The following is a 22,975-nucleotide window of genomic DNA, read 5'->3' as shown; positions in this document are numbered from 1 at the left end:
AATGGGGAACAGATAGTTCACCTGATACTTGCATGTCTAGTTTTTATTATGCATATAAGAGAGTAATAAAAAGGAATGCCTGGTAGGACGCGTATTAGAATACTTGCTACATATGGAGGAAGAGGTGAACAAGTTTATTGTGTCAGGTGGAAAAGATCAGCGACTCAGTTATATAAGAGCAATTGTATTGACACTTTGCTCTTGAAGTGGGGAGATCTGTGACCACTCTGAACTGCTGAGGTAGGCCTTTGGTGTGCTACTGGGAAAAGTCTCCTCTGCTCCTGGTGGTGCCTGAGGAATATAATTGCCTATAAAGAAATCAATACTGAGTAGCAGTTTGGAGAATGGGTATGTATGAGAGAGACAGACTGACTCCTGGATCTCTTGGGAATGGTCTTAAATCAGCTTATTTGAGTGTCTCAGAAGATTAGGATCAATACTTTGAATGTTACCCAGCATTTTCTGGAGTTTTAGGATTAAGTGTTCTCAGAAGTCAGTACTCGGAAAGAGAGAGATTGTGGATCTTGGAAAACAGGTAGAGATTGGTCCATGTATAGTCCCCAGAGGTATCCAAAGTAAGAGGAGATGAGAACTGTCTCAGGAAGAGGATTCAGTTAAAAAGCCAAAATAGCTGCCATAAGCGTTCCTCTCAAGCTTTTTGTTTTAGGCACATTATTCACTGTTGATTCAAATTAACTGCAATGAAACTTTTATTATTCTGAGTAACTGTTCACAGCTTCTTCCTGGTACAAAATACAGTCTTTCTCTTTTCACATAATCTCATAGCCATTTTTGGGCCGTGGAAGGGGAATGCTTTTCCCCACTGCCTGTGCTGCAGAGCCTGCAATTGTTTGTGTTAGACAAGTGATAGCATGCAAAGGATGTTAACCTTTCAAGAAGATAAGACTCTCTGTCATGCTCAGATTGTGAGCTAGGGAAGCGTGTCACTACTGTTCTTAATGTAGCAACACCAACATGTAGAGCCTCTGTCTGCAGCTCCATCCATGGCTGCAGGTAGTTTCTCCTTTCCTGCTTTCTCAGATTGAGAACTGAGGGACTTTTAAAACAGATGGAATCATGAATGCAAAACTAGAACATTGTCATGTGCTTTGACTGTTGGCTCTTCTCTTCATTGGTGGGCTGTTGCCTTTAAATGTTTTGAATCCTTTTGCTTTAATGGTTAGATTTCATTGTTGTTTGTTTTGTTTTTTTTTAATGCTATTCCTGGTAAATTTTCTTGTTTATTTATGCAAGTCATGTGACCCTAGCTAGTTCACATGTTTCTGCCCCACAAAGAACAAGAAGACCTTGAAATGAGCAGATCATCTGATAAACTGGACAGTTACACAGCTATCATTTGTTTTAGAAAATTTCCACAGAATATGCTGGTTAATGCTTCAGATGTTTTGAAGAGTAAATTACTATCAGACCCGGGAGCAGATACCAAGTACTAACAAACTAGTGATTCAAAAAGTTGTAAATATTTCTAAACATTATCTACTTAAAACATGAAAACAGCTATCTGGATTGAACCGAAAATCCATCTGTCTGGCAGGAGATGTTAATGGGAAAACTGCATCAAACAGGACATTCATAGTATGTCCTTATCCTCCTTCCTTCATAGATGCTTCCACCAAATGCAGTTAGGAACATCTTGAGCCAGAGATGTTGTCTTTGAGTTTAATAGTCTTGAGTGTAATTTTCCTCTATGTTTGTTTCTGATGGTTTTCGGACTGATCTAAATTATTGTCCTCCATAAATTCTGGTAGAAATAAGTTCTACCATTGAGTTAGGCCTTGTGAAAAAGTACTGTTTTTCTGCATCTTTTAAACCTGATACTTGCTGGCTGATTCATCTAACATCATATGCATAACACAACACCTCTTGTAAGAATACTGATACAGAGAGTACTGATGACAGTGTCAGAGACAACACTGGAATTACCATGATATGACTTCCTGCCCTGTGCTCAAAACATCACGCGTAATGCAGTCTGTGAAACCAGTCTGTAATTCGGTCTGTAAAGTTAGACCTGAATTTATCTGCTGTGCAGCAGCATGCCTGTTAAAACTGCTCTGAAATATTGCTTTGGAAAAAAAAAAAAAACACATAGTAGTTTAGGGAGTTACATCCATGTACAATAGGTATGTTTTATTTGTGTGGAGGAGGTAGTGTGCTGATCATCAAACCAGAGAACAGTGGTGGTATTTCAGTCATCAAAAGGATACTGGTCAGAGCAAAGTGAGGTAGCACAGAAGCAAGCAGAAAGGTCCCTCAGCTTTGTTAAGGACTGTTGGGCAGCCCTTAGTATGACAGATGTGCCCATGCTGATGCTATCACTGCCTGAAGTTTGTAGTTGTGCAGGCAGCAATGGAGGGTGTGGGGAAACAGCAGCAGCAGCCTCTCTGTCTGATGATACCTCCATGGTCATGAGCCATTGATGCTTCATCTTTCAGTGTTGTTCTGTGCTTATCACCCACAATGGTGCTCTGAGGAGGAGCAGAGGCTCAGAAAACAAAGGGGTTCTCTAAGAGCGTGGGGAATAAGGAAGAAGGAGACAGCAGCAGAACTTGGCATTAGTGGGTTGAGGGAACAACAGGGGAAGTGCATGAAAGAGGAGAGAAGGTGTGGGGGTGAAAGGGAGTGGAGAAGACAGCAACAAAGAGGCACTCTTGAAAATAAAGCTGGCATCATAAAGAGAGAATGCTCCTGCCGTTACAAAGCTTTTCTTCATGTTGTAAGATTAATTACCCAGTGCTTATTTAGAACTTGAACTCCTCATCATGTGCTGAAACAGTTTTACCTTGTTTGAGACCTGTAGGTGCAAGTGGAATTAATATAAGGAAGGATTGTGGCATCTTTTGTCTTACAGAGATAATGCAGCACATTGTTCTGTAGAAAATAAATTGAAGCTTACTACTAAATATGTAAATAGAATTATGATTTAGATACTCTGTCAACTGGATTTTATATTTGACTCTAAATGTACAGCAGTTTTATGGGGGAGAGATTAAATATGAGTTAAAAAAATAAACTGAACCTGACTGCAAAAGTTTTGTCCCTACTTTTTCCACAGAGGCTTATAGTCTAATCTTGAATTGGTTGATGGAAGTAGTTTGTTTTTTTCCTCTTCTATGAGTGTTTTTTCATTACCGCTAAGGAATTTCACTATACCCAAAAAGTATTTAACATTAATGGATTGAAAACAATAAATGACCATCTTTTCATTATTATGGACAAATAATGATATGTGACTAATATGTCACCTTAGTGTCACACTGCTGAAAATGCTGGGAGTATTTCCTGCAGAAAAAAACAGTGCTGTTTTCAACTTGGCTTGTCCTTTTCAGCTGTACTCTAGTTGGACCTTTTATTCCCTCCCTAGTTAAGGACATAAACTTTTTCATTTTTGTTATATATAAAAATCAAATTCTTTTTGTATAAAACAACTAAATGGGCTATTTTTACCTTGGTATACGACTTATTTATCTTACATATTACACTTAAAAGTACAGGTTTTAGCTGTGACATATTATTGGAATGTCCAATGAAATGAAACTTCTAGGTTGCTTCTAATGTCATGTGTTCATTTATTTTCCAAGTCTCTTGTTACCATGTAACACAGATTGATTTAAAAGAGATCCAAAAGCTCATAAGGAACAGCTGGAGGTTTCTTGATTTTTGCAAAGGTCCTGGATAAGTTAATAAATTTAATGCAAGTATAGCATATGTTAACTGCATAATAGTGTAAGAACTGCTTAGAAGTAGTTACCTGAGTGTTAAGCAATTTTAAGACACTGAATGATCAGTCTGAAGACTAAAAGTTTATGCATGGCAGTGTTGACTTGCTAGTGGTGTGTGCATGTAGGTCAGTTCCAGCCAGTGGAACTTGCTCCATCTCTTCTGTGTTGAATGGTGCCTACAAGCCATAGTTGTGAATGAGGGAATGGCATGGAACATCCTAAAAGGCGTTAAGTCCCACAGTAACCCAGCCTATTTTAGACAGCAGGAGGGCTGTAAAATCTTTGGGTACTGTGTAAGCCTAGCCAATGTCTGTTTTATTTCTCTGTCCCCTCCAGGAGAGAATATGCTCAGGGACATGGGAAAAAAAGAGTCCTCTGCTCTGTACTCTGTTCCCTGCCCTTTGCGTGAAGTTGGTCTGGTGTTAAGAAAGGCCCCATGCCCTTCACATGCAACCACAGGGTATGGACAGGCTGCTGCTTTCTGCCTGTTAACCAGGCAGGGAAGCAACAAGCTCAGTGCTTACCTATAGCAAGTAGTCATTAATTTGTTTTAAAATGTTTTGAGATGAAGTTAACAGGGACTGCTGTCATTTGTGGGTATTACAAAAGTAATAGAGCCAATTTGCACCTAAAACATCCCTTGGCTTTGGTGTTGGTCAATACAAAATATTTTAATAAAATGATTGTTCCTAATACCAAACAAGAGAAGCAAACTAATGGTGTTGTGGGACTGGGTGCTTGCACATAATTATATAGTTGTTTGTTACACACTTCTGTGCTGTGTATCATTAGTCTTGTTCAATCATATTTGCTTCTTTCTCTTTTATGATGACTGTATTTTTTGCAGACAGTAGAAGAGATTGAGGGTGTACTGGGACGTGACCTTTATCCAAATCTGTCTGAAGAGAGATCTCGATGGGAAAAGGAGCTTGCTGGCTTGCGGGAAGAGAATGAGAGCCTCACTGCCATGCTGTGCAGCAAAGAGGAGGAGCTGAACAGGACCAAGGCCACCATGAACGCTATTCGTGAAGAGAGAGACAGATTGCGTAGAAGGGTAAGACCTTATGACTATCTGAACACTGCATAGATGATCACTTCTTACAGGGGAAAACTAGCCTGTGCAATGTTGTCATTAGAGCAAGTGTCCCTTCCGTCATGCTTCCAGTACTGATTTAAGTGTTTTCTGTTTTTAAAGCTGAGATATATAAATGACAGAGCTAGGACAAACCTGAACATTATTGAAAAAGAGTATGTGATGAATAGCCAAGGTGTACAACAACCTGAAGTCAGAAAACATGTGCTGGCAGGAATTCTGATATTCATCTCCAGTGGAGCATATGTAACTCGTCGATAGAGAAAGCAGATGTTCATTTAGTGAATTTTCCTGTGAGGCATGTTTTTTCCTGTAAACAACAAATATTGCTTTTTTTTTTTTTGATGGGAATTCAATTTGTGATTAGGAGAAAGAAAAAGAACAGGACTCCTGTCACTGAGTAATAATTCTCTGAACAGAACAATGTGTAGTCCCAGCCATGTTCTGTTTCCCTGTCTAAGTTTTATGGTGCTGCTATTTCAGATAACAGCTTTGTGCTTTGTGTGAAGTCTTAAGTAAGAAAACTGGAAGTTTGTTTACAGAAAAGAAAGATCAAGATAACATGACCGTAACATCTGTTACTTTTATAATAAGTTAACTTTGTCCCTGTTATATCTGCAGAGTTTTAGTGAGATATCAAATAATTTTGTTATTAAAATATGGCTGTTTAAAATTCATGCTTAGTTTGGGTAACAATTTAGACCACTGTACCTTGTCAAAATTACAGGAAGTGTTGCTCTTTACCTAGTGGCAGCAAAGCAACCCTTTATGCAAATACAGTGTTTCTGAAACAACATTGTTCTGTAGTGACTGTATCATTTTAGCATGAAGCTGCATTGTGTGAGACTTCAAATTTTCAGATACTAAGACACAAATTACCTTTGCAAAACTCTCTAGCCTCTCTTAATACTAAGTTACATAAAGCAAAACCATTTCCAACTTTTTTGTAAAATGCATTTCTATTATATACCATAAGTGTAAGTAGTTTTCAGTCCTGACATTTTTGGACTGATCTTAGACAGACACTTCTTTTCGAATAGAGGCAGTACCACCTTGAGCTATGGAAGTAGTATTTATGCACATTGTAGAAGTTTTGCAGGGAGTGGGCAGAAAAGAACAGAAGTGTGTGCTTGTGAAATTTACTTAGAGAAATGCAGATACTGGCACTAGAGGTGATGTAGATCAGTATTGGGATATCATACAAGAAAAGAATAGATGCCTCTGAGGATAGAATTAGTAGAAAAAGGATTACATTTTGAGAAGTATGGAGTAGAAGTTCATGGGTTTAAAAGATTGATAATGAATTTATAATGACAACCAGGAGCTCCTCAGTTAAAATAAATTTAAAAGGGGGGTGGGGAGGGGGTGCAGAATTGATGTTTGTACCCTCAGGGATCAGCATGTGAATAAGCCATTGATGCATGAAGGAAAATGCAAACCTATGATGTACCAGATTAGATATTTCCAGAAGAGAATGGAAAGACTGCTGCACTTTGTGTGAAGAGTGGTGAGATCCGATCTGTAATATTTTATGTAGTTTTTATCTCTTACGCTTAAAAAGATTCAGTTTAAATTGACAAACAGATGTAGAAGATGGTCTTAAAAATGGTCAGCTTATTTGTAGAAGTGACTAAAAGATTGTGTTGTTTAACCTGGCTAAGCAAAATCTGAATATGATTTCTCTTTTCAAGTGCTGGAGAAAGCAAGTAACAGTGGGAGCTAATGGCTGTTCAAGTTTAGGGACAGAAATGGAGCAAGAAAAAATGAATATAAACTATCCACAACTATGTTAGGCTACTAGGTAGAAATTAGACTATGAAGTGTCTAACAGACAAGAGGATTGTGGTTCTGAAGAAAGAGTAAGGAGAGAGTAAGTAATTTGAAAATGGAGTTTGAAAATATTAAATATATGTTTGTATGATGAAACATATCACTGTATAGATACCTGTCAAAGCCAGGACATTAGGAAGGTATCAAAAGAAAAACAAAACAAGAAAAAATGCTTTTAATTCACCTGGTTAATACAGCTGCTTTAATTCTAGTGTTAGGTTTAGTATCTCTGCACAGAACTGTAGTATTTTGTCTGTTTGCCATCAATAGCAGAGGACTGGATTAGATGAGGAAGAAAATGCTGTTTAGTTCTGTGTATGTGGATAATGCTTGAATTGGTCAGACTCTACTGGAATTCCCAGTGACCCAAGCATGTGTGGAACTACACAACTGCTGGCTATATTATGAAATTCATGCACAATTTCTGTTGTAAAGGCAGTGACTCGGAATGAAAAGGTGGTGTGTTAATAGTGTTGATCTGGTAGTTGTTGGCCTGTCTTTTTGAGCTGTTAGCATGGATGCTGCATGCATTACTAATGTGTGTCTGCTATGGAAGCATCTCTGGTGGACACAGAATTGAGACATCAACTTGCTTCATGTAATTGGCTAGCACAGTTGTCAGATGGTACCAGCAGGGTGACAGTACTGATCTGAATTGTGTTTGGACCACTGACCATGGAGATAGTAAGTCTTAAGCTGCTCTGTAAAAATTGTGAGCTGTGTAGAGTATAGAACAAGTTGGTATAAAAGTTGGTTCTTTTTTAATTAAGGAAATTCTTCTTGGATAGATTGGATAGATACCTTGCAGTAACCTTTCAGTAGGTGAAGAATTAATGTTGGATTGGCACGTGCATAATAAAATCAAACAAACTGTATTCAGGCCCAGCTGGCAGGGTTTTTTTCAGTTGTTTTCACTTAGTTTGCACCTACAGAGGACGTTATTGAAATATGCTTTTTAATATCACCCTGAACTTGCAGAGCAACTGGTTTATTGCCCCCACTGGAGAAGTCTATGACATAAGACTGGCAGCAACACTATGCGACTGTTGTACTGGAAACCATATTTGCATTTGTAATATAACTCTGTGTCCGTAGTTGCAACAAAATAAATGTTTTCTGTGACCTATTGAATATTTTCTATATGGTACCTGAACTCAGAGTCACTTCAAATTATTTCCCTGGAGAGTAGAAAAGGAGATCCAACTAAAATTTAGTTATTGTTCTTCTCAAATTAAATTGGATGAAGCAAATAAGCTGAAGTTGGCCAGATCAATAGGTCTGTTACTTTAGACCAATGTCTGTAATCAGGCAGAGTGCTTTCAATACATTGTTCTCAGGCTTGTTGGAGATTTAATTTAATTAGGTATTTAATGTGCTCAGTTAACAGATTGTGCTGCTTTCTAGAGCAGTAGCTATGGAACAACATATATAAAGAGTTTGTTTCTCACAGGTCATTAGTAAATGAGGTAATTGCTTATTTCTGTAGGGTGCCTGCAGTGTAGCTAATTTCATAATACAGAGTTTTATTTTACCTCTGCGTGATATTGCCATATTAAAAATAAAATTTATTTAGATCTGGGCTGGTCTGTGCCCTGGAAGCTGCTTGCCAGCACAAAATTTATCAAAGTTCTGAATCCAGTAATACAAATAAGATGCTGGGGAACTTCTGTACCAGCTCCTGGGATTAATATTAGAATAAAATTGGAATCAGAGTAGTGCTATTTACAACTGCTACATATAGTAGCATATAGTGGCATATAGTAACAGGCATAAGCAGTAGTAGAAGTAGTATTTGTGTTCGTAGGCAAAATCCCTTGTATCCACCAGCCAAGTCAGATGAGCAATAAATATAGTGTGTATAGCATACAACCTGTATCATGACTGCAGAATAGAAGTTTAGTTTTGTTTTTAATGAGAAATAAGTAAATAAAGTTGACAAATTAGCAGTGCCATGGTTCAGTACCCTGCAGTGTGTTGGCATAAGAAGTGATAAGCATGGGCAATGTTCAAGCTTCCCTGAGGCTGTGAAGAACTAAGTCTAAAATGAGAAGGCAGTGTCAGCTCTGGATGTCTGTTAAGTCTATTCTCTGCATAAACCATATGTCACCATTACAATTTAGAGTGCAGTTAATCAAATGCTTTCAATTGTCATGTTTGTTTGTTTGTTTGTTTTTATCTGCTCCAAATTCACCAAACTAACCAGAAAAAAAAAAAAACAGACTTAATATTTTAGCTATCTTTGACTTAAAACCTTAATGAAAATATAACCCACAGTAGTATAGAAAATCGCAGTTTTAGTGCGTAATCTCTCCAGCTGCCCAGACTGCTCCTGCTCCAAAAAACTGTTTTAATATGAGGGCTCTCCCAAGATACTTCATTCTTGCAAGCAGTTGAAACCTACCCAGACCACAGAACGAGTCAGATTTTTGGCCATGCAGGCATTCTTGAGCCCACACTGTTCTCAGATGACACAAAGCTGGCATGAGCAGCTCGACTCTCCTTCTTTTGGCATCGCTTACATTGGGATCAGAAGGCATTGCTCCAGATTGCTAAAGAACACCGATATGTTGTGGGCTTTTAGAGGTTATTATAAGCTTGCACAGCTTAAAGTGATCCTTGAGCTGTTGGGTCACCTTGAGTCTTGCCAGAAACCTGCAGTAGCATCAGAAACGTATTTCCAGTTCTCCACCTCCTTCAGTTGCATGGTATTTGTTTACGCAGCAAGATCTCAGCTATTAAAGTAGAATGCAAGCTGTTCTTCTTTTTCCAAGCTTGTATGGAAAAGCTCAGTGAATAATCTAAAATTAAATGAGGAAAAGAGATAGGTGTACTGCTCTCACTTGTGCTTGTTCCCACTGTATGCTAGCCTGGGTCAGAACTCTCCAGTTTGTGCCTGGAGCTTTCAGGATCCAGCCTTTGCACCCAGTGTCACATCCTTGTATTTCCGTGCTTCGCATCCCTCAAAGAGGTGCAGCACCCAGATCCTTCCCATGGATCAGCATGGAGCACAGTGTGAGGGACTCCTGTAGAGCACCCGGTAACGTGTATGGAGCACTGTAAATTCTCCTGATACTTAAAAATCTTGTGTGTATTAGCCTTGACAGCGTGCTTACTCTCCCGTAGACAGTTATGTGTCTGTGTGTTGTTCCCTTTCTCTGCTTCTCAAAATAATTTTTCAAATTGTGGATTGATTTTCAGTCCTGCCAGAGGAGTAGAGCTTCCAGTGAGTTAAATCCTTATGTATTTCTTGAAATTACATCTCTTTGTAGAGGAGAGAGATTCTGTAGATGCTTCATCTGAACTGATTCAGCTCCAGAGAATTCATTGAGAAGGCTCCCCTAAATACAAGGAAATACATTTGTACGATGCAGGCTTACAGCAATTCAAGACTACTATATTCAGTCAACCAAAACAGACAATTTGTAGGAAATCAGGCCTTGTTAGGCCTGTTGGTGATGGTTGCTCAAACATTTATGAGAAGCTACATCTGACTGAAAACAATTGCCCTAGGCATGAGTGAATGTTTCTGGAGTGCCCAAGGTGGGGAAGGCCCTCACCACTCAGAGCAGCTTGAGTCATCACATGAGTATTGCATTTTCCACCTTCTCCTCCACAGATTTGCAGCATGCATAAATAAAATGGAAAGTGGGAGAGATACTCACTTCCTGTGGTTTGTTGTACTTCATGTTCCTCCTGTTTATAACAGGAAAAAAATGATGTGGTATTAAAATGCTAGAAAACAAACAATTATGTTACATAAAGGGTTCAGAGATACTGAGTCAGGTCCCAAGTAGAGTAGAAAGAAAAGAATCTCAGGCATGCCTCTTATTTGGTTTAGGAACAAAAGCAGCAGGTGTCCTTTGAATTCAGAAATGAGTAAAAATGGATAATTTCTGTTTTTTACTTAGGATATGCCAAAAAATCATGTAGTTGTGAGTATGCATGTGTAAAACACAAAGAGTAAAATATGTTTCTTAGACTTATGGTTATAGACAATGAGCAGGTTCCACTAAAGTAGTTTCTATAACCTATTTTTCATTTCTGCAAACAAGTCCCTGATGCTTCTTAATCAATTTTGAAGTCTTTTGTAAGTCCAACATCACTGTAGCATGTCATCCCCCTTTTTTCTTCTATCTTTGCTGTCTTTTTATTTAGTCCTTAAGGTACACAAATTATGCTTTTTCTCCCTATTTCCTTCTCCAGTTCTCAGCTTTCTAAGAAAAAAGAAATAGAAATGCAACTGAGCAATTGCTAAATACCAAATTAATAAATAAAATGTGAGGTCATGTAAGTTTATATTAATGACCTGAGAACATCTGTTTGCACTTGACTTAACATTGGTAACTAGGCTATCTATTGCTTTGAAGTCTAATGACTCTGTTGCCCTGTGTCTCACTTAATGCTCCTTCTGCTGATGTTTCCAAGGTTCTACCACTTCTTTACTTCTATAATTCTTTCGGCTTTCTCAGGCTGTTCAGATCTCTCCCCTTCCCCTCTTTTATTTTTTTTTCAGTTGTGGTTTTCGCAGGTGTTTCCTTGGATTTCTCCTTTTTTTAACCTCTGTCTCTCCTGAGCCTGTTTTTTCTGATCATATAATTAGATCTGCTTGTCTGCCACTTTCCACCTCAATTTAGAATTTTAGGACTTTATAGCAATTTTGATAATCCTTCTGGATGTTCCCATCTTTAAACTAAATATGATGCAATGACATAAGAAATCTGTGTTTAAATCCTTCCACATTATTCCTCCCCAACTCACAAATCCACTTTTTCCTGTCTTTTAGCAGAACTTTTTTTTTTTTGCCTAATTTGTCTTAACCCATTGGATTTTTCCAACTTTGTCATTCGTTTCCTGTAAGATCTGCCCTTCTTCTCTCATCTGTTTCCAAGTGTTTATTGTGTCCCATGTGCAGTACTGCAATTACTTTCTATCTACTAAAAAAAGTAATCCTTCAGAATAATTTATATCGTGACGGTGACAAGACTCAAGATGGTAGATGAGGTGGTCAGACAATTTTTAGCCATGGCTTTTAAACCTGTCCTTTCATAACTCATGCATTCACCAATCCAATGAAGACACCTCTTTTAAACTCCTTTTTTTTTTTTTTTTCTTGATTCCTGTTCTTTGGTGTTCCATTAAAATTATTACTACTAGCGTGGAAAAGTACCTTCTGAGGAGATTCTACATACTGCTCTATTTACAGAGAAGGTTTTGGTGACGAGAAATAGTTATCCAAGCTGTCTCTGGGCAGACTGGGGGAGGGGGGGAGGGCAATCCTTTATGAGATTCTGACTCATTGAATGTATGAACTGTGAAATCAGTGATTTTGCAGGTAAGACAAAATTGTTCTGTTATCCTTTAGAGAATTACCATCCAGTACTCAGTGTTGCTAAAGTTAGGGCAGTTATTTATAGCAGTTAATTTAGTATGTAATTTCTCAGATGAAAGCCTGGATCAGTAAATATATCAAGAAAGCAGACAGCTTAATCATGCTTTTTTAAGTTGTGGTTGCTTATGTGATATGGTATTAAAGCAAAGACTTGCACAAATTCATAAATGTGCTGTGCTCTGTGTTTTCTTTTATAAATGCTCTCTTGAGCAAAGCTTAGCCTGACTACAGTCTCAGTTATGTTCATTTTTCTTTCTTCTATGAATATTGTTTTAGATATCCATAAAGAATAACTGCCTTTGTAATTGTGGCCAATAACTGCTTCTCACTAATAAAATAAATAATTAAACGTAAACTAAAAGAAACCTATTTACATTAGTTTTATCTAATTTTGTCCTTACGTCAGGTAACTTTAAATTTTGGTGTAACTGATTGTGTAGTATTTTAATCAACTTCAGTACTGTGCTTCCTGGTTGCTGTTACATTTAGAATGTTACACATGTTTGGACTGAAATCTTCCAGGGCTAGCTTCTAGGCATAGGTAAATATTTTAGCAATTTTTAAGTTGGACATCAAGACGGGGATTTGATTTTAAGAAGAATGCATTCCTATTGATTTTCCAGTTTGTATTCTTATAAGCAATACTTTAACTTAAGCACTTGGGAATTTAGTTTGGAATAGCGTGGCTTTAAAGAAATAATAATAAATGTGATTTTAATTTAATGAAATTTTGGGGTTGCTTTTTTTTTCCCAGTGAGTGTTAATGCCACAGTACAGATCCTGTCTGCACTGGCATACCACATCTGCAAGTATAAACATACATACATGGTTTATTTCAGTTTTATGCATATCAGCAGGCTAAAATGATTGGTTTGCAGCAGTACAGCACTTCTGTCCTTAAGGTTTGCATTAGTACAGCTGTACCCATGTTGAAATTATATATGTCTTTATGAACAATGGAGGCCCTAGCTGAGAATACGTAGAAGATAGATGCTCTGAATGTGCACTTCATACACTTCGCTGTTAACTTTATGATGTCCCAGAGTTTTACATCTTAAGTCTAATTACAAATGCCCGCATCAATTTTTCAGTAAATTTCCTTCATTGGGGATTTCCTTTGGAGGTATTGTATACTTCACTTTTTTTTTTCTTTTTTTCTTTTTTACCAGAGAGATCACAGGAGCTATTTGGCTTCACCTTGTTTAAGGTGTAGCACTCCTCCATGGCTGAACAGTGAAGTTATGAGTGCAGTTAGCTTTAATGTGCTCTTATTGTTGCCCCCTACAGCCTTTTATTAGGAACATGCAATTGTTCTACTCTGCTATGTAAAGAATCTGTGATTGTTGTTTCTGTTTGTTTGTTTGTTTTTCCTCCTCATGATTTGCACCTACCTAAAAATTCTGTCGTTTTTGTAGGAAGTCCTCAGACTACCTGACCTTCAGTTTGCATAAATTCTGAGGCAGAGGGAATGGGACTCTTCAGGAAAGTAAAAGCAGACTATGGGGGATTGTAGGAGATGTAAGATACTACTAGTTTGGTGACTGGAGAGAGTTCCAGCTTGAATTCTTTCCTCTCTGTAGTAGCTTGAAGGGATCTGTACATGTGCAGAGAGGGTGCTGACTGCCACTCCTTCAAACAGAGACTGCTGAAGCACTGACAGTGCACTTAGTGAACCTATAGCTGAAGAAGACCCAAAGCTTTAATGCAACTTTGATGTTTTCTGACAAAGGTTTGCTTTGTCAGCTTGCTTAATCTGTTCTTTGTGTGAAAGTATTATATACAGTTGGATATCCCACCATTTTTATAGAATAGGTATCAGGGCTATTTCATGCTTCATGGGGTTATCAAATAGACTGAACTCATTCACTGGACTTTTGGTAAATTTTCACAAGTTCTGTTTTGCAGGTGGACTGTTTTAACACAATGCATGTAGAAACCTGCATGTTAAAGTAAACAGTCTACATTCAGGGAAACTTCCTTTTTATGTTTCCACCCCCTTCTCTTGTCTCACACTCTTTGTTTCCAACCAGGATGCTTATTCTGTGGGAAGAATGAGCTCTGTCACATTACCTTGCGGCATAATTGTTGTGTTAAGCAGACTGTTTATTCTTTGTTAAGAATTATTCCAAGGTAAACACTATAAGCTTTTGCTCAGTAGTACACCTTGGCTCCTGCAGGTCCTCCTCTTGCAGGTCCTGAAACTCTTTTGATGTCAGTTGTTCAAGTATCTGATGTGTTATGAGGGCTGAACAGTGTTTTGCAGAGAGCTTCTGCAAACTGTTGGTTGGGCACTTTCCTCGTATTTTCTTCTCTGTACATTGCTCACTGTACGATAGCTTTATTTAGATATAGTTCTGAAAGCATGATTAACGTTTGAATTTTTTTGACCTTTAAATGTGACAAAGTCATCCTGTGATATATTTATGTCAAGAGTTTCTTCAACATTGGAGCTTTCCATTAACAACATGACCTTTGTTTTTTGTTTAGACATCATAATCTAAGGCTAGAGTATTAGCTTCACATCAGAGAGAATAATTTCATTATTTATAGTACTGCTACACTGAAGGGGTTATATGAAACAAGATGAAACATAAAGTAATTACTCTACCGTATTACATTTGCATATTGCACATGGCAGATAGTTTTTAAAAACTTGACAACGATGAAGTTTTAAAATAATGTCCGTGCATCTGTTCCCACATGAAAACTTGGCAGCCACCACAGGACAAAATACAACGTCTGTGTTGAAGCCAAGGTTTGGCTAGAATGATGAGAAATTGCCTGAACTATTTAAACCATAAGACTGGTAAAATGGAACTTCGTTTTATTCTTAGGTTCGGGAACTGCAGACGCGTTTGCAAAGTGTGCAGGCAACAGGCCCATCCAGTCCAAGTCGTCTCACTTCTGCAAATCGACCCATTAACCCCAGCACGGGAGAGCTGAGCACAAGCAGCAGTAGCAATGACATTCCCATAGCCAAGGTGAGCTATTGTGTGTTTCAGTTGTGCTTCACATCACCTGTGAGAAGCAGGCTTCCTTTAGCTGCTGTGCAGGGGTATAATTAACTGGGAAATATGTAGAATCCCTTGAGAAATTTCTGGGGTCCTAAGCAGGCCCATGAACTTCAGCAGCAGGAAGAAATAAAGTGCCAATGGTTGTAATTCTCTCAGTTACAACACAGGTGTCAATTCTACAGTAGTTTACTTCAGGTTTGTAAATATGGCTACTGAACAAATGCATTTTGTATAATGTTCATGGTTCCTGTGTAAGCTGTACAGCATTCTGACTTCTAGATTGCTGAAAGAGTGAAGTTGTCAAAGACAAGATCAGAGTCTTCATCATCTGACAGACCTGTCTTAGGATCAGAAATCAGCAGCATAGGGGTAAGGACCAATAATTACGCATGAAATCTTCTAAAGATGAATTGTGTTCTATTAGCACTGTTTTCTTACTAAATTAAAATATGAGCTAACTGAAGAAAGTGTAAAAGTTATATTGAAAAAGATATTTCAATGGAGAGGATTTCACCTGATGTCAATATCTCGTTTTCTCATGACTGTTGGCTAGAAATCATAACCTGAGTAACATTAAGAGGATAATTTTGGAGTCAGTTAGTCCAAAATGTAACTCCTCAAGAAAAGACTAGTTGCATTCCACAACTTCCAAACCATCAGAGAACTAGATTCTGCTTTGCAACCCCAATGTAAATCCACAATGGTGTTGCTACTGTGTGTTAATATTTGTTTCACTGAAGAGCTTGGCTCAGACATTTTGCTAAGCTTTCAAGAAAGTAAATAGCTTGCTGTTCAGGCTTTTTAAATCTATCATTAAATAATGGGCTTCACCCTTTGGTTGGTAGACTTTTAAATAAAAATAGCTTCTTAGAGTAGAAATTTATAAATATTCTACTGAATGTAAAATTCATAGTAAAAAACGAATAATGAATATCTTGAGGTGAGCAAAGAAACCAAGCTCTCAATTCAGACTACCTCTGAGAGGAATCTGGTTGGTTGCTATTCACAATAATCTGTTAACTAACCTGTGCAGGTGTCTAGTACTGTGGCTGAACATTTGGCACATTCCCTCCAAGACTGCTCAAACATCCAGGAAATATTCCAGACTCTTTATTCACATGGATCTGCTATCTCTGAAAGTAAAATCCGAGAGTTTGAAGTGGAGACAGAGAGATTAAATAGGTAAGGTGAAAAGTTAGATGTGCTCAGTTGTGTTTTCCACTGTTAGCTCTGTTGAAGTTGCTACTTTTTTCTCTTTTTGAATATTTCACAGTTCAGTCCAAGCTCAACTGTGGCAGCTGCAGATAAGCATGAAATGTAGTTGATGAAGAGAAGATTGAATCATATGCTAAGGACTCTTCCCATGAGTATGACAATTTTGTCATCTATTATTAGAGCAGCACAGTGCCTTCATCTGTGCTAGTTTGGACTATAGAGTGTCCTTCACTATGGCCAACCAAGTAGATATAGTATAGCATCCTTTTCCATAAAACACATCAATGCTATAAATTTCCGTTACTTACTATCCGTCATTCCGGAAATAGCTTGCTTTGCTTTGTCCTGAAGAAGCAGAATTATATCATTATCATATCAATAGATGTACTGATACATGATGGTGTGGCATGTATACCATTGAATAGACTTCTGGCTGCAGAAGAAAGATTGCAGTGTTCTTGTTGCAGTGTTGCAGTTAAAATACTGCCGCTATCCTTCAGTAAGCTCTATCAAAACCAATGCTTCAGTGACCTGTTTGGCACATAAGATCAAAAACTGCGAATGAGGAACATGAGAATCATGTTTCAGAGTTCTTCAAAGTTCTTTGTTCCCCACAGCTATCTCAAATTTATTCCCCACAGCTATCTCAAATTCAGTCTGATCAGTACAATATCTCTGTTACTCGTAGTTCCTGTTCCAATAGTACTACACTCTTTTTAATCCTTTTTTTTATTCTCTGCACAAATTTTGCATTGACATTGTGTCATTACAGGAGGTGTCAGAGAAGAAATAGGAGGTGAAGCATCTGGAAGGTCTAGCAACTGGGAAAGTCAGGGCTTCATTCTGATCACTGAGGAAATAGTATCCTAGCCTTTCTCTTTCTTGTGTTTGTTAAGAAATCAGTGATTTCAGTGTTGATTATGGCATTGATTTCTTTACTAGCTACCCATCTAAGCTTTGAAATCATTTACTTGTCTGTTCACAGTATATGTCCAACTCTTGTGATTAGACGTAATAATTGATGTGTGTTGTTGTTAGCAGCAGTGAGAATAATCAATAATACTAATATTCTGAAGCCTTATTTTCAGATTCAGAGTTTAACTCATTTAGAAGAATATTAGAATTAAGTTCTGATACAAGCTGACCAACGATTTGAACATTGCCAAATTTGTGGAGATTTCATTGTGTCACTGAAACTCAGTTCATATTTTGGAAGTTACCTCTTTAATCATGGCTTAAACTGTACTCTAAATGAAACAGTTATTCTGAACAGTCCAAAGAAAAGGGACATTTATGTAGCTGTATGATCCCCACACACACCCACACATTGCATTAATGTATACAGCACTTAAAACAAGAAGCAAATGTGGTAACAAGAAGTGAGGAATGGAGGCAGAAAGATTAAGGAAAAGGTTAATAAAGTAATTATCCTATGCAGTCTTGTGGCTACAAAATAAGGGTACAGCTTTCTGCTTGCTGCTGTTTCACAGGGTTATGTTTTACTTAGTAAATTTTACGGGAAAGAGACGAGAAGAGGTTGTCCAAAGAGAAACAGATACCCTCTTGGCTCTTGCTATGGGACACAGAACTGATAGGTTTTGCTGTCATCATTGGTCTACTGCTGTCAATAGACCAAATGGTCTTGTTCTTTTAAATGGTCTTGTTGTTTTAAATTACAATTGGTTTAGAGTTTTCAGGACAGCGCCTGCAAGCTAAGCAAATAATTCCTTTTCAACAGCCGTATTGAGCACTTGAAGTCCCAGAATGACTTGTTGACAATAACATTGGAAGAGTGCAAGAGCAATGCTGAGAGGATGAGCATGCTTGTGGGAAAGTACGAGTCCAACGCCACAGCTCTCAGGCTTGCGTTGCAATACAGGTATGTACCTATGCAGAGGGTGGCTTAGCCAGAGAAAGGGGGAGCAGAGGAGACTTGATAGAATTGTCTGAGAGTGAAATTGTTGGTGTGTCATAGTAATGCTCTTAACTTTTGATTCCTCCCTGAAAAAAGTGCTGTTGGTTAAACTACCTGACAAACTACATAACTGAACTTATTGGTACAAGTGTATCTCAGCCCTAGTTCAGCATCAGCAAACTCAGTCTACTGGTTATATATGGATTTACCTTTTCATTTTCAAATACTGAATTAACATTTGAGATTGGGAAAATTTATTTTATCTTTTGTACCTTTGTGCACACATGGAGCTACTATGATAGTTATATCTGGGCGGTGGGTGAATGAAAAATCCAGATATTTGCTAGGAACTCATCATACTTGATAAACATTGCTAGCACTTCTTGTCATACAGCAGGAGAAGGACTGTATCATGATTCTCTAAGTTGCATAACATATTCATAAGTGCAGTGTCTCCATTGCCCAAATACCATCATGAGTAGCTTCAGACATTTCCTCTGAAAGCAGAGCATTTCCTAAGCAAAAATACTGAATACCTCTCCTATGAAAGCAGTAGTGTTCCATTCCTTTCAGTTATATATAGGTGTGGGCTATGTCTGCTGTTTCTGGTCTTAAGGCACAGAACAAGGGGGAATGGGCTAAAGTTGCGCCAGGGGAGGTTTAGGTTGGATATTAGGAAGAAATTCTTTACTGAAAGGGTTGTTAGGCATTGGAATGGGCTGCTCAGGGAAGTGGTTGAGTCACTATCCCTGGAGGTCTTTAAAAGACGTTTAGATTCAGAGATTAGTGATATGGTTTAGTGGAGGACTTGTTAGTGTTAGGTCAGAGGTTGGACTAGGTGATCTTGGAGGTCTCTTCCAACCTAGACGATTCTGTGATTCTGTGTGTTTCTATTAGTCTGTATTTCTGTACTAGTCTGGCACCTTTCACAAGAACAGTGGACCAAGGAGTTTTACTGTACTCCATGTAATTTAGAATGACTTTAGAGTCACTCCACGTAATTCAGAGTGACTTTCCAAAATCAGTAAGAATTTTGGGTGAATTGCTTGGTATTTGATTACAAGTATCTAAATTTACTTTTAACTGTATATAAAAAGATGGTCTTACTCAACTATGACTGCAACTAATTTGGAACAGGCACTTCTGGTCCTAGTAGAAATTGTGTACCTTTTAAAGAATGCATTCTGTTACTCTCAGCCTTGGGCAAATTATAAGGAAATGTTAATTGCAGATAGGTATAGTCATGTATCTGTTCTCAAAAGCATTAAAATACAACAGGAATGAGTGGCTCACAACTCTACATAGTATCTTTTGACTTGTATGGAGGAAAATCTTACAGCCAGGAAACAAGTGTTTTTCTTACATTTTCTTCTTACTATACTTTGTGTAGAATTGTTCTATAATATAGTATTGTTATATAGTATAGTATAGAATACTACATTTTATGTAGTAGGAAGGTCTGAAAAGAGTTTCTCAAAGGAATAATCTCAACCGTCAGTCATGTTACTAACTGTTTCAAACATGCTTCTGGAGACCTCCTCACATCAGGTCATTATCTTCCGCTTTAACTTGTTAAATTACTTGAGGCCAGCCTGGGACCATCAGAAGGCAGGAGAGACTGTTGAGTGTTTGTGATAGAAGCCATGTATGTTATGTCTTTTAATATCTCAGCTGCTAGACTCAGGGTAGGGAATCATGTAGCTCATCAGGTACCTCTCTTTTGTTGCTGATCATGGGTATTTTTCCCTTCCAAATTATAGATATGTTTTGTGTGATTTATTTTCCTGTTGTTTGCTTTCTCTTTCAGTGAACAGTGCATAGAAGCATATGAGCTGCTGTTGGCACTGGCAGAAAGTGAGCAGAGTCTCATTCTTGGGCAGTTCAGAGCTGCAGGAGTTGGTTCTGTTGGTAAGATTTCAATGAGTCACTTTATTGTATTTTTTTCCACGTTCATTAGCGTTAGAGTTAGTTATAACAGCATGTCAACTCATGACCTGCCACTTAAGAAGGCTTTCTGCGCTTTTCTTGTTTTTGACTAAGTAAATAATTTTACACACCGAAAGAAGAGGGGAAAATTAAGAGAGAGCCTGGAATGAAATCATAAAATTCACCAGCGATTTAAATTAACCTGCGTGTGCTATCACAAGGAGGTGCCTATTCTGGCAGTGGTGAGGCAGCTACAGTCATGCAACTGTACAGAGTGGAATAATTAAGTGATACTCATGAGCACATGTGGCTTAGGACCATACTACTATGGTAACTGCAAATACAGATTCTGTTTCAACCAGCAACATTGACACCCCCTCCCCAAAGCTGAGTATAGTCTGTTTAAAATTGGAATAAAGAAAATACAAAAGTAACACTTAGTTAGGAGAAGAAAAAAAAAATCTCTAGTTTTTCACTCTACATTTCACCTTTGCTCTGAAATTGTTTAATTTTATACTTTATTTTACTGTATTGTCTGGGATACTAGTCTATGTTCTTTGTTTTACTTATTTTGTTGATATAATTTTGTGGCTAGAGTCTTGTTTGGCTTTTTGTTTGTTTGTTTTCGAATATACTATTCTCTAATTTATAGAGTGAACCACTTTCATGGGTACTGTTCAGAAGTGTTTTGAATTTAACATTACTGCTGTCTCTCCTTTACTAATAGAAAGAAGCATTTATACAAAGAATCTTAATCTGCATTTTAGTCTCATTCCTCTTACTGTTAGGAGAAGGTAGTCGTAGTAGTCTTCAAGTAGGAAGAGGGGAAGCCCTCAGAGAGGGAAGAATAGCTTTGCATGCTCAGCTGAGGCATAGTAGCTGCACAGTTGAGACAGTAATTTACAGCTCTAGCTTCTCAGGAATCACTGAAATGTAAACCAAAAGCTTTTAGGAGCGAAGTGACCATCTGGCTTTAGAGCCACAAGACTGATGGGTACAGACTGTAGTTTCAGAAGGCTGGATGCACTCATCCCACAGTCGCTGTACTGTTAACCATTCAGCTTATTTTGTGTCTCCTCTAGTACTACAAGCAGGCCTTTGTGCAGCTGACTTTGTCTGTACAATGTACGTCATGCAAAAAACAGCAGAGTGGATGTCTGATTTTTTCACCCACCTTTCTTCCAGAGTCTGGTCATTCCTCTTCACAACGTGGTTTTCCTGCAGAAAGTGACCAGGGGCCACATAGGTGACAGAAATCCTAGAAAGGAGAAATATTTTAGTTTTGAGTAGGGCATCATCTTACGTGCATTTTATGAAAGAAAAGGTGTTTTTTATATAGGTGTCTGTTGACAACTATTAATTATTGCATTATCAGTTACAGCCCTGTGATAGGAATAGTGTCAATTTCATGCTACATAACACAGTTTTGGAGGAGGTTGTGTTTGGTTTATGTACCTTCATTAACTGTGAAATTTAATTAAAAACCGTTTTGATGAAATAGCAGATTCTTCGTCTGAAGAGCAGACAAGTTTTATACCAACATGCATGATTGGAAATGCATGGAAGGTGCTTCTGCATCACTTAGAGCTGTGCACATACAGCTGCTCCTAACAGAGCATTACAGTTATTTCTACTGCATGCACTTCACTTAGCAAGTGTGAAGTATGGGTAATTAGTCTTTGACTCAAATAAGGATGAAATGAAAGTCTGACATAGAGCAAGCTGTTGTTTGTTTATATTCTATGACATCTTTGCATTGCATTTGTTAAAGTTTGAATATATTGTGTGTTTGTTCAGACTTTCAGTTTAGCCACAAGGTTGCCTTTCTTTACAGATTTGGCCACAAGATTGTCTTTCTTTACAGATTTGACTCCAGCTGCAGTTAGGACTACAAGAGTAGTGACTGTGGTGATTTCTGTCCTGCCACTGCTGAAAGGATGGCTTAGCAGCTGCATGGTCACTAGAAATTATAGCAAATCAATAAACAACAATGCTAGTTTTCTTTTGGTTTGGTATGCGTGTTTGTAAACTCTGAAAGGCTGCTTGTACACCATAAAGCAATCCTTCCAGGTGGAAAAGGCTTGAGATAAAAGCATTTTGAGAAAGGGCACTAGAAATGACTGTGCTGTGAAACAGCAGTGAACTGCTTGGAGTAAGAGTTGTAATTTAGCCTGGTGGTTTTCCATTGTGTTATTAACTTGAGACTCTTAACTTAACCCTTATGTGCAAGGCATGCCCTTACAAACTGATGAGCTCACTAAGGTCACTTAAGACAAGTACCTGTAGTTTATGGAGAGGAAGGAGATTCATTCAGGCCAGAAACCCAGTTATCACTGATGCTCACACAGAAGTGAAGTTGCTTTTACATCACAGATCTGTAATTTATTATCATTATCTTGGTATAGACTGAGAATGCATGGAAACATCTCTACTCTTGCTGTAATTTTTATCACCCTCCTCAAAGCTCTGAAACAGTTTGTTTGTTTGAAAACTAGGGGACCAGACAGGTGATGAAAACATCACCCAGATGCTTAAGAGAGCTCACGACTGCAGGAAGACAGCTGAGAATGCAGCAAAAGCCTTGCTGATGAAACTAGATGGGAGCTGCGGGGGAGCCTATGCAATTACTGGCTGTAGCGTGCAGCCATGGGAAAGCCTCTCATCCAACAGCCACACAAGGTAACTGCAACTCATCTGCTCTCCTAATCCCCAAGCATTTGATTTCAGGCCAAAAGTTATGTTTTATTATATTTGTTCAGCTACCTTCTTCACCTCAGTTTACTGAGTTTGTTGCTTTGTGTTTTTTTTAAGTTGTCATGGCTCAGTGGTCTAATTGTCTTTAGACTTTGA

At 38.1% G+C, this 22,975-nt stretch overlaps 1 protein-coding gene across 10 annotated transcripts in view; it reads left to right on the top strand.

Moving 5' to 3' along the window:
* MCC (MCC regulator of WNT signaling pathway) overlaps positions 1-22,975 on the top strand; it is a 207,507-nt gene that overhangs the window by 151,621 nt on the left and 32,911 nt on the right. For all 10 annotated transcript variants that reach the window (XM_035562606.2, XM_050716463.1, XM_050716464.1 and 7 more), the window contains 7 exons: positions 4,591-4,797; positions 14,890-15,036; positions 15,349-15,438; positions 16,103-16,251; positions 18,023-18,163; positions 20,007-20,107; positions 22,621-22,804. In XM_035562606.2, the coding sequence (XP_035418499.1) occupies positions 4,591-4,797; positions 14,890-15,036; positions 15,349-15,438; positions 16,103-16,251; positions 18,023-18,163; positions 20,007-20,107; positions 22,621-22,804 (1,019 nt within the window). The remainder of the gene's footprint in view (positions 1-4,590; positions 4,798-14,889; positions 15,037-15,348; positions 15,439-16,102; positions 16,252-18,022; positions 18,164-20,006; positions 20,108-22,620; positions 22,805-22,975) is intronic.

This window comes from Cygnus atratus, chromosome Z (assembly GCF_013377495.2).
Source record: "Cygnus atratus isolate AKBS03 ecotype Queensland, Australia chromosome Z, CAtr_DNAZoo_HiC_assembly, whole genome shotgun sequence".
NCBI lineage: Eukaryota > Metazoa > Chordata > Aves > Anseriformes > Anatidae > Cygnus > Cygnus atratus.
This window is presented reverse-complemented; position numbering and strand designations above follow the sequence as displayed.